Source organism: Lucilia cuprina, chromosome 5 (assembly GCF_022045245.1).
Source record: "Lucilia cuprina isolate Lc7/37 chromosome 5, ASM2204524v1, whole genome shotgun sequence".
NCBI classification, from domain to species: domain Eukaryota; kingdom Metazoa; phylum Arthropoda; class Insecta; order Diptera; family Calliphoridae; genus Lucilia; species Lucilia cuprina.
The window spans coordinates 39,274,052-39,287,290 of record NC_060953.1 but is presented as its reverse complement, the minus strand read 5'-3'; the positions used below and the strand labels follow the sequence as shown (position 1 = coordinate 39,287,290).

At 28.6% G+C, this 13,239-nt stretch overlaps 1 protein-coding gene across 1 annotated transcript in view; it reads right to left on the bottom strand.

The window, feature by feature from the left end:
• Positions 1 to 11,718: 11,718 nt before the first annotated feature.
• The window catches only part of LOC111688351, a 6,390-nt gene continuing 4,869 nt past the window's right edge, over positions 11,719 to 13,239 (bottom strand). Inside the window, exon 3 of the mRNA XM_046952460.1 lies at positions 11,719 to 11,768. Coding sequence (XP_046808416.1) covers positions 11,719 to 11,768 — 50 coding nt within the window. The remainder of the gene's footprint in view (positions 11,769 to 13,239) is intronic.

Genomic DNA, 13,239 nt, shown 5'->3' with positions numbered 1-13,239 from the left:
ACCGACTACTCTCGAATGCACTGGTACTCATATGATGTGAACCTTACCTCTGGGAGAGTATTCAGTTAAAGCTTTTTACAATCCAATACGGTCTTCGATTTAGTAATATCTTCTGATATTGCCCTAATTGCCTTCTGGCTGTTGGTAAATAAATTAAGCGCTTTGATATTTCTGCTGATCCCAGATAGATATCAGCGTTTCAAAGTTTCCGACATATTCTGTGTCTGTCAGGCACGTCCGATAATTGTGTATAACCTTCCAATGTGTACAGTATACTTTGATGATGTGTCCAGGGAATATTTTTAATTCACCCTGTATAAGGAATAAACTTCCTGCTACTTTCAAAGTGAAAATATTTAAATCAAATATCCACAACTGCCCAAGTACATAAAATAGTTTAAGCTAATTTCAAATAATTGCCATTACAAAATTCCTAAACTAATTTTAGGCAATTCTTGTTACAGACATTTCAATAAACTCAATTTGCCTACAACAAATTTAACATTAGCCACCGACAATCGTAACGATTTAATACAACTATTGTGAATAAATGATGGACAGTTATTGAGACACACGCAAATAGAAAACAACCCAACAAACAAAGAATAAATACAATTCAATTGAATAAAATTCTATACATTTCTAAGTATGAATAGATCTGTGTTTACAGACACACGCACACACACACACACCTACATGTACATATGTGTAATAAACCGATTGTGTTGGTATAAGTGAATAAATAGTGGTTTGGGATTTCAGCTCAACTTGTGACTTGTACTAGTCGTAAGCATGTCAAGTCATTTGCTTTAATAGACATTATACATTTGATGTGATGTGATGATGATGTTCTTTGTTTGTTGTTGTTCCTTTTTGATGTTTTTCTCCACTCTTCACTCCTTGAGTAACATACTATCTTGTTCGACACTTCGACTTATTGAGGGGCACACACTTACACATTTACTCGTTTACATATTTAACATTTCTTTAAGGATATTGAGCTAAATATATAACCAATAGACATGCATAACGCTAAGGGCTAAGACAAGTCAAACAGGTCCTTTTATAAGTTCATATATGAAGAAACTATACTTTTAATAGATTCTAACAATGTATAAAGTATACGACTTAGCAGTTTACATACGATAAAGTTTTGTTCCTTTACATAAAGTGGAAAAATTCGTGAGTTATTTGGGAATATTTTAGAAAACTATTTTTACTTAACCATATCCTTAATCAACTTTACATTTGTATGTATGTACTTAAATTGGCCCCAGGGAATAAATACAATACTCATGCATATATGTATACAAAATGATTTTTGTATGAAATAAAACAATCTATAAGATGCTTATAAAAATCAACTGTATACATAAAAAATGCGCTATAAAAATATAACAACAAAAAAATTTCACTTTGGCAGCAATTTTAGTCAAAGGAAATCTACAAAAATACGTTTAAATAAAGGAAAATGAGTAGAAATAGCTTTTTATGAACACTTTATACAAAACATTATGAGAAGTTATAACAAATTTGAAGTGTTTCTTCTTACATTTAAATGTATGATGACTACAAGTTACATAAATCGAGAAACCATGCCGCTCGAAAAGCCAGTTCCCAAATTTGTGATAATATCTCAATTCACCATATAAAAAATCAATTATGGAACTAGTATTAAAAACACTACTATCTTAGTTGCAATATCGAAAAAAATTAAAGTGATTACTTAAAGAAGCTAAGGAAACGCTTCACTTCTCTTGTGTACCATAAAGCTGAATGTATAAAATTCTCAATCAAAATAATATGGAAAACTTGACTATATGGAAAACTACTGGGAAATGTATTAATGTTTGTATTATTAGTTCATATACAGGGAAATTTTGTGTAAGTATGCTGGTGTGTTTAATGGAGTATTTAGGTCAAACTATTTATAACATATTAACAATTTAGGAGTTAAAAGATAAAATGATTGTAATAAATATGTAAGAGAAATGAGTAGATAGATATTTAATTTGTAATTTAAATGTTTCGAGTTATAAACTAAAAAAATTACCAGAACTAGCATTTCACCCTCAATATATTTAAATAAATTAAACTAAATATTATTTTCCTTCAAGGCGTTGCTTGTCTTCAAAAATCCTACTTGATCAGATAAATAGATAGATAGATAGATAGATAGATAGATAGATAGATAGATAGATAGATAGATAGATAGATAGATAGATAGATAGATAGATAGATAGATAGATAGATAGAAAAATTGTGTTTAAGGTATAAATTTCATAACAATAAACTATATATTTTCAAAATATGTCGCCCATAAAAATAATCTATTATTTTGTTAAAGTCTGTATTAAATAGTAGCAATTCACTGGGAAAAGCAAGTTTTTATAGATGAGGTAAATACAACCTCATAGGCCTATTTATTGCTAGTTTTTTAGTTGAAAATATACAATCGACAAAATTTTAATTTGGCACACACTTTTAATATACATAATAATATTTTATAAAACCTATTTCATTAAAAAAAATCTGTCTTGTATAATTTCCAATCATTTCATATCAATAATAATGTTTAAGTTTTAAAATATTTCTTGTCACAATTCTTTATTTTAAGATAAGATAACAATTGTGAATATTTCAAATAAATCATGACTTCAAAAAATTTTCATATATTTTTGAAAGAACATGAACATTTACATACATACTAAAAGAAAAAATTCGCACTAAAAATTTTTGCCAAAAAGTACTACATGCAATATTAGAAAACTTTTTGAAATTATCATTTTTAGTTATTTACACTAAAGTTTTAATTAAATATGGGTTTGGTTAAAGTTACTGTTTGAAATTCGAAAATATTAAAAAAGTCATGAGAAATACTTGTTGTTTAATATTATATTATTACTCCAACAAACATGGGTTGGGTTTTAATGAATATTCATATTTTATAAAAAAATATTATTTCATTCTCATATATAAATTGTAATCTTAAAATATTTTATATACATTTAAAAATACCCATATCTAATCAATTATTAAAATAAAAATAATAAACAGATAAAGAAACTGGAAAGAATATCACTTTTATATGAATATAAAATATATTTCAACACCTACAACTGGTATTAATTCATCTAGAGTTTGCTTATACTCTTCCATATATTTATGATGTTCCAAATCCATAATATCAGCCATTTTTTATAATAAAATAAATTTATTTATGCAAAAATAAAAAACGTTTTGAAAGAATATTTAAAATGACGTCACTAAGTTTAGGCACTTGTAAGTAACACTGTTATAGAATGTTCTAACTAACTAACCCACGAAATTTAAATAGCCGGTTAACGGTACTAAAGGCAAAACTCGACTGATCGACCCTTGGAATACAATACATTGGAAAGGTATATAGAAAATGTATGGTGAATTCTGTCAGATATGTTTTATCAAAACCAAGTGAACGATATGGAATTTCTTATCTACCAATACCAATACTATTCAACGAAAATACATCAATACTTCAAATGTGATTCAAACAAAACTATAAAAAAATAGTAATACCAATTGCTATTTACTAATTATTACTCATCATAAGAAGAAAAAATTATTTTAATTTTTTCTATTACACAAATGATAATAATCCAAGGAATTATTAACTGTTTATGTTTTCAGATTTGAAACATTAATAACAAATTGTTTATTTTTTTCTTATTAGAATATGTGTAAAGGGGAAAAACATACATAATGAGTATGGTATAACAAAAAATCAATCTTATTTAATATTTTTGAGCCCTACGATTTATTATAAATTTTGTATAATAAATGTTTGCCAAAGCATTTGTAACAATTATACATAATTAATTGATTAATTTAAAACTTACTTATAATAATCTCACATGTCTTATCAAAATAAACTAGAACTGAACTTGGTATGAACAAAACTTAAACTGAGCTAAAAAAACTAAACTAGAACTGAACTAGAACTGAACTAGAACTGAACTAGAACTGAACTAGAACTGAACCAGAACTGAACTAGAACTGAACTAGAAACTAGAACTGAACTAGAACTGAACTAGAACTGAACTAGAACTGAACTAGAACTGAACTGACAACTGAAAACTAGAACTGAACTAGAACTGAACTAGAACTGAACTAGAACTGAACTAGAACTGAACTAGAACTGAACTAGAAACTGAACTAGAACTGAACTAGAACTGAACTAGAACTGAACTAGAACTGAACTAGAACTGAACTAGAACTGAACTAGAACTGAACTAGAACTGAACTAGAACTGAACTAGAACTGAACTAGAACTGAACTAGAACTGAACTAGAACTGAACTAGAACTGAACTAGAACTGAACTAGAACTGAACTAGAACTGAACTAGAACTGAACTAGAAATGAAACTAGAACTGAACTAGAACTGAACTAGAACTGAACAAGAACTGAACTAGAACTGAACTAGAACTGAACTAGAACTGAACTAGAACTGAACTAGAACTGAACTAGAACTGAACTAGAACTGAACTAGAACTGAACTAGAACTGAACTAGAACTGAACTAGAACTGAACTAGAACTGAACTAGAAACTGAATAGAACTGAACTAGAACTGAACTAGAACTGAACTAGAACTGAACTAGAACTGAACTAGAACTGAACTAGAACTGAACTAGAACTGAACTAGAACTGAACTAGAACTGAACTAGAACTGAACTAGAACTGAACTAGAACTGAACTAGAACTGAACTAGAACTGAACTAGAACTGAACTAGAACTGAACTAGAACTGAACTAGAACTGAACTAGAACTGAACTAGAACTGAACTAGAACTGAACTAGAACTAGAACTGAACTAGAACTGAACTAGAACTGAACTAGAACTGAACTAGAACTGAACTAGAACTGAACTAGAACTGAACTAGAACTGAACTAGAACTGAACTAGAACTGAACTAGAACTGAACTAGAACTGAACTAGAACTGAACTAGAACTGAACTAGAACTGAACTAGAACTGAACTAGAACTGAACTAGAACTGAACTAGAACTGAACTAGAACTGTACTAGAAACTGAACTAGAACTGAACTAGAACTGAACTAGAACTGAACTAGAACTGAACTAGAACTGAACTAGAACTGAACTAGAACTGAACTAGAACTGAACTAGAACTGAACTAGAACTGAACTAGAACTGAACTAGAAGTGAACTAGAACTGAACTAGAACTGAACTAGAACTGAACTAGAACTAAAACTAGAACTGAACTAGACTTAAATATTTTTTTAAAGTGTATCACTTTATGTCTAACACTACTTTTATCATAACAATATAATTATAGTATTAAGACATATTGTAGTAATAGCAAACCATTACAAAACCACACAATTTGTTATATTTTTGATAAGACATAAAGTCTAGCGCCTATTTTTTCCAATGACATCAATAATACTACAATAAAAAAACGCTGTGATCGACTCTAATAGTTGTGTAGTGGTAGATAATATAACTTTAGTCGATAATATTATTGACGTTCGCCTTTAAATTGTTCTTAATGTCGTTTTTACTCGTTGCCTACCAATTGGATTATATCTAACAATAACATATTAATTTGTTTTAACTTTTGTGGTGTGTTCAACAAGTAATTTGCAATATACAAATGAACATACAAACATATACATTTAACAAAACACAAAATGTTTTATGGAATGTTGATGTCGATCCATGTTTAATATCTATTGAATTTATGTATGTGGGTATAATATTTAAAAGAATGAATGAATGAATTACTAAAGAAAGAAGCCTTTTAACAATAATGTACAAACAAATGTCTAACAATAACACACATATTAATATTAAGTTAAAGTTACCACAAAGCGAGTAAAGTTTTCATAATGATCAATATTACGAACATCATTATGAATATTACTAATATAATCAAATTTTTAACTCTATTGTAGAAAAAAATTTACATAAGTCACCGACCACCTCTAGTTTAAGAAAAACGGTTTTCTAGTTTCTTTTTTAGACGTGCTTAAGTTTAAAACAACAAAAATATATTGGTCTTTTTTGGATTTTGCTGGATTTTTTATTATTGTTTAAGATAAACATATACGGATACTCTTTAATAATAATAACAACAACAACACTGCAACAACATTATAAACCAACTGTAAAACATGATGGAACGTATACTCTACGAATCCCACCAACATTAATATGCAAAGCAATAAATACCAACTAAATATAATCAATCAAATTGTTGTTAGATAAGTTGACGAAATAATTTTCTTTTGCATATACACACATTGTCTATTGTCGTTTCTGGGGTGGAAGTAATGTTTAAACGACATTATTACCAAAGAGTTGTTAACAAAAAAAATAAGCTTTATTAATATTTTTAACAAATTGTTTAATTTGATATTTATTGGTCAGGGACTTATAGCTATAAAAAGACCGACTATTATTACATATATTGTTTGATTTTGCCCCGGATAGGTGTTAAAAAATAACGTTATAATTGCATGTTATTGTTTATATCTGTTCATTTACTTTTCAAATTAGAAATTGCAGTCAAATGACATAAGTTTTTTTTGTATGTATATTTTATATTTAAACGCAACTTATTTATATCCTACACCACTTTTTGTGGGGAGGTTTTATTGGGTATGTGCTGATGTTTGTAACGCGCAAGTATATTGGTCTTACAACCACCTAAAGTATAAAAATCGGCCCAGAATCATTTTCTGAGCGAATTAGCTATGTCCGTCCGACCGTCACTGTAAACCTTGTAAGTACCTGGTTCAACACTAGCATAACTTTTTTTAGGAAACTTTTGATTTTTGCATGTGAGAGAAAGAGAAAGAATATTTAACCATATCCTTTCTCTCACACACAAAATCAAAAGTTTCTGAACAAAATGTTTCCCAGTGTGAAACAGGTCTAATTAAACTACAGGTCGCAATTTTGAAGACAATCAATGAAATTTGGTATATGATCTTCTATTGTCCCAGGGAAGATGCCTATTGTTAACATCGGTCCATTATTTTACATAGCCCTCTTATAACTGAAACCCCGAATTGGGACTTGTAAAGTTTTGAATCAAAACTACAGGTCGCAACTTTGAAGATAATTCTATGAAATTTGCACATGCTCTTCTCCTAGCCCAACTGATATAATTAAATGAAATTTGACACATAATCTTCTATGATACCGTTGACGAAGCCTGTTGACATTGGTTTACATAGGCCCATTATTTGACCTAGCCCTCATACAACTGAATCCGCCAAATAGGGCTTTTAAGTTCATAATTATACTCGTAACTCGACAAACTTAGTTTTATAAGTTCTGTACTAGACTTGACGACCTCACGAATTCTATTATATAGGTCCTCATATGACCCCACGCTATGAAATAGCCCCCATCAAATATTTCACTTTAATGTATGCATAAATGTTTTATTATGACAAACTAAATTCATATTTGATTTTTTGTAAATTATTTGATTTTTTGCCTATATATCCAACTATTTATGAACGATTTCACTGATTTTCAATAGAACATTTCTCGAATCGAATGTTGTATAACTTTTATACATATACACTAGTGAAGGGTTTAAACATAACTTAAATACATATATTCCTTATATATGTACTTTTTTCTATACATTACGGTATTTTTGATAAGATATTGCATATACACAGAAACATTTTAATTATCATCTACTTGACGCCAGCACAGCAGGAGAGGGAAGTAAACCAAGTTAACATATTGCCAATAAAAAAAGATTATACAAACAAAAATAGAAATAACAATATTAATAAAATGTTGTCATCATTATGATCAAATTGATGACTATTTTTCTTTTTTTCTCATACTTTTTCTAGTGTTTTGCTAGTAGATCATTTATGAAGTTGAAGTTACTTTCACAGCAAAAGTAGAAAAAGGTAATAAGAAAACAAACGAAAAAAATAAATACTGAACGATAATCATAAATTATAAAGAAAAGAAATCGTTTATGAACTTCCTCAAAACCACAATAATTTAAACGCTTTTCATTGAAAAATCTTAAGAAAACAAAATAAATTTAAACCAGAAATGCTGCCAACAGTGACAATTTTTGCAATTGCCACGAATGACAAAAACAAAAAGAAAAGAGAAGATGAAAATAAAACTATATACAGGGCCATGAATCTATCTCATGGTTTCGAAAAGAAAGTAAAAGTCAAAAACCATAACAACAATGTTTTTTTTTATTTTTTTACTATTATTTGCTTTTTTATTCAGTTTTACAATTAAATAAAAAAAATCCAAATAATAAAAAATATAATGATGATGATCTTACTCATCAGAGTTTGTGTGTGTATTATATTTTTTTAATTATTCATATTGATATGTTTTATTTACTCTGTGACCTTTAACTAGAAACTATTTTATGCTAATTGAAAAATAAAAAAAAAAATTGTAAATATCTTTGATATTAACAAGATTTTATGAAAAATAAATATTTTATTTAATTTTCTCATAATATAACGGTGTACTGTAAAACATTGTACATTAATCATATGATTTTTTTAGATTATTGTAATTAAAAAACGTTAATATTGCATTTTGTTGTAATAAATATTGTATTAAGTGGTTAATACTCATTTAAAAGATGTAAATGCGTATTCATACTAGCAAAAACTTTGATTGAAAACTAATTTCATTTGTCATTAGCTATTTTAATCATTACATAATACTCTCGCTTACATAATAACTACTTAAATAAGTACTTACAAATGGAGAGTTCAAGTTTTTTTATTTTAGGCTTAAAAACCTCACACAGAATATGAACCGAGGCCTTTTGTTTGTAACTCACAACACCACTGCTTAGTAATTTCATTGAGCATCAAGAACTTATGTCTTTTCGTGTGAGTAAAAGAGAGTTGCTAGCACATATACATATTAGCAAATAAGAGGAAGTTTTTGAATTAGCGATCAAATGCAATTGAAATTTAGATTAGTTAGGGCGGGTTTCTTACTTCTCAGTTAAACTAAGCTTAACTTGCTGTTAGATTAAACTCGGAACAAATTTAGGCCGACTTTAACTGATGACTGTGTTTTTCAGGTTTAAGTTCAGTTAACTTTGTTAGTATTGCCAACTTTTTACTCAAAAACATAAACAGCAGTGGCAATTTTGGAAAATTTTTAAATAAACTTTTAAAACAATATATAATATAAAACAAAACAAATCAGAAATTGTAATTTACTTTAAATATTAAGTTCATTGTTTTATTATTTTTGTTAATTGTGTTTCTCACTTATAGCTTGAGTTTAATTGGCCAATTACACTCAGTTAAATAACTATAATAATAAGTAACTTTACTGATAACTGAAAAAACACGAAACATATATTAAACCAGATTTAACCAAAGAATGAAGATTATCTTTATTAGAAAAACTCGCCCCTAATCTACAAATTAATGAATCTGATGTTAATCACCTTATTTTTGAAAACAAGATTAAACTTCGCAGAGTTGCCATACAAAACAACACAAAACGTCACTGTTTGTTATCAAAACAATGCATGTTTTATACAAAAGAAGAAGACTATTGCAAATGTATTATGAAAATTAAAGAAAAAAAAAGAAAAATATGAAATCTATATTAATGTTTTTGCATCAGTTGTTTGCATTTTCGTCTTAAATTTAAACACCAACTGAGTACTCAAAAACAACATTCGAGAATTAATTTTAATTTAATTGCAAATCATTACCTAAAGATTGGACCTAAAACGTTAAAACTCAAAATTAAGTACTTATGAATCTGATTATATGTATGTCATTATAAAAGCACCTGAAAAGTAAGTATTTTTGTTAGTACATGTTATTACCAAGATTTTGCTTGGATTGAATAATAGTTTTTGCTATGGTTGAGTAATAGAAGAGAATAAAAATTTATTTAATTTTATCTTAGAATTGTCTGGCATTTTGTTGATTGACATATACATACATAGAAAACATATGTATGTATATAGTATATAAGTAAGTACCCATCTAAGATTTTTTGAAATTTTTGATCACATTCGAGTCTTTTATGACTCTTTTGCACGATTAAAATGCTCATATATGCATTATTTTCTGATCATAAATGATGCATTCGTCGGGAGAAAATGGTACGCTACTCGCGACTCCTCTAAACGAGTGGTTTATGAGCCCCACTTTTTGATCAGTTCTGACTCTTTTTTTGATTCAATAATGAGTCAAATTACTGGTCGTTTTAGAGTTATTTTCGAATCATATTATAGTCTTTTTTGAGTCTTTTGGAGTGATTTTTATGTTTGTTACAACAGAAATGCTTTTTTTAATCAGATTCGACTAAATTTTTAATTGTTTTCGTGTAATTTTTAGGTGAAAGTGTTGCTGGTTAATTATAAACAAAAACATTTATATGAGAATCCATTTTTGATCTTCCAACTGCTTAAAATATGATCACAAAATAAGTTTTTAAAACTATCATATATTAAACACCAGTTGTGATCATTTTGTTATTGTTTTTTTGAATAATTAGTTTTCAATCATATATCGGGATCAAATACATACATACATACATACATACATACATACATACATACATACATACATACATACATACATACATACATACATACATACATACATACATACAAACATACATACATACAAACATACAAACATACATACATACATACATACATACATACATACATACATACATACATTCATTCATACATACGTATATAGTTAAAACAAAAGACTTCTACCAAAGAGTGCACGAAGTATTATTCTTCAAATGTTATATTGAAATATAACAGGCAACACATGTACAACAGGGATATAACTAATTTTTGGCATACCACCACCTAATTTATTATGTTGAATAATTTTATCTAACTCGATTAGTTAAGATTTATATTCCCGTGATTTATGCAGCCATCAAAAAACTAATTTTAAGAAAACAGATGGACAGACATTCTGTACTTGAATTTTTTCAACAACCGCATAAAATAATGATATATTCTCTCACATTTTTAATGGTCTCTTCGACTATGCTATGCTAATAGTTGTTAATAGTTATATTCCTAATGTACATCAATACTTTGCATAATGCCTAACGCAAAGGGCCTTAAAAAGACAGACACTCGAATATGAGATCAAAAACTTATTCTATAGAAGTTACAAATGGATGACAAATTTATGGATTTTTTATTATCACTTGCGCTTAATGTTGATAAATATCTCATATATACATACATATTTCTAGAACAGCTAATATATATTCGAATTAATTGTTTATGGTAAAGATTAAAACTTCTTCTATTGACAAAATAAACAGATTTATATCAATTGATAAAATATATGGGAAAGTTTTAAAAATATCATGTATTTATATAGATTTTTAAAATCGCATGTTCCTCTATAGATAACCTGCTAATATAACGAACAACTTTATTTGGAAAGAGCAATGTTCAAATCGTTGTATTTTGTCACGTTTTTATTATCTGTTTATTCTTAAATAAACATAATTTCTTAAATTGTTAATATCGCCTAAAAAATGTTTAATAGAAATAATCACCAAGCCCCTTTAAGAAAAATCAACTTATTTCTTACAAATAAAAAAGATAGAATATCATTAAGATTGTGTTTTTATTTATTTATAATATTTTCTCAAAAACAATTGTTCCAAATATCATCATGTGATCATTGCTATAACAAATTTAACATAGAGTTAGCACTTGTATCATCTAAACATCTTTCTATATAAGAGGTATAAAAGTTCCATTTTAACAAATCATTAAATAACTATTTAATGGAAAATTTTAACTTTCTCACAACAGTATTTAGTATTATCTAACTTTGAAGACAAAAACAAACTCTTAAAATTATTGTTAATTTTTTGACAAATGTTGTCTAGTCAATTTATATAGTAGTTCATTCAATAACTTTATTTTTCATTCATGCCTACCAAATAAAAATGATCGACATTATCAGACTCTTAGCTAAAAAAAAAACAGTAGCTGTCCACAAAAAAATTGTTTCATGTGTTAACACAAGTATAAAATTATTTTTAAACAAATAATAAATAAACATTTTATAAAACGTTAATTAAAATGATAATTTCCACAAAAATATCTATAAACCACTTAGACGTATAAGTGTTATTCGTTGATAAAACTTAATTAAAAACACTTATACGTCACCGAGTGCAGTCAATGTTAAATAAGAGAATTAAAACGTTTACTTTCCGGAGAAGGGTATGAATGTCGAGTGCTTTATGTGAGTACCTGGCATGATGCCCCACGGTGGTCTTTTTCATCCACTGGGTAGACTTGAACAACGGTCTACCATCACCCCTAAATCCTTCAATGAAGAACTCAGGTGGCAATTTTTGTACATGGATTGGGCCGGTCCATATACAAGAACTTTCCTGAAGTATTCGAGCTATCTAATCTCTGACCATTGCTGCTTCGTTGCTTAACTTCCGATTTGTAAAATATACAACCACGCAGCTGGGATGGCATCTGTTGATTCGGCAACAGCACCTAGAGACGTAACCGGTGGACCGAACTATGAATTCATCAAATAAGCAGAGGACTTTGTTCTTAATCACAGGAATACACTGTGGTAATTCTGATATGAACAGAGTATACTCTGAACATATCTGGACAAGGAAGGAAAATGCATTAGTATTATTTGTATATGATACCTTTCGTCTATCACCATTCCACAAAGCACACATCTCATTTATACGACACATTCATGAGAGAAAAACATACGACACATTCACTTTAAGAAAGCGGGTGGGGTGAGGCCCGCCTTACCACACATTCATCCCGTACCATATACAATAAATACCAACTCATTTCCAACGCTTAGTCCCACAGTTACTCATCTGTGGGGTATCTGTTGTTACGGGAACAGCACCCAACTTATCCCAAAATATTGACTTTACCTTACATCAGTCTTTTAACCGCAACTTACTCTCTCTGCGAATTTGGGTTTAAACCACAGACACTACGTGGATCCCGAAGGAACCTCAACCAACTAACCAGCCAGGACATAGTCCTGCGGGCAACTGGGCACCCGTAGTACCAAATTATGACATTTGTACTAACTAAAAAACTAACTAACTAACTAACTAACTAACTAACTAACTAACTAACTAACTAACTAACTAACTAACTAACTAACTAACTATCTAACTAACTAACTAACTAACTAACTAAC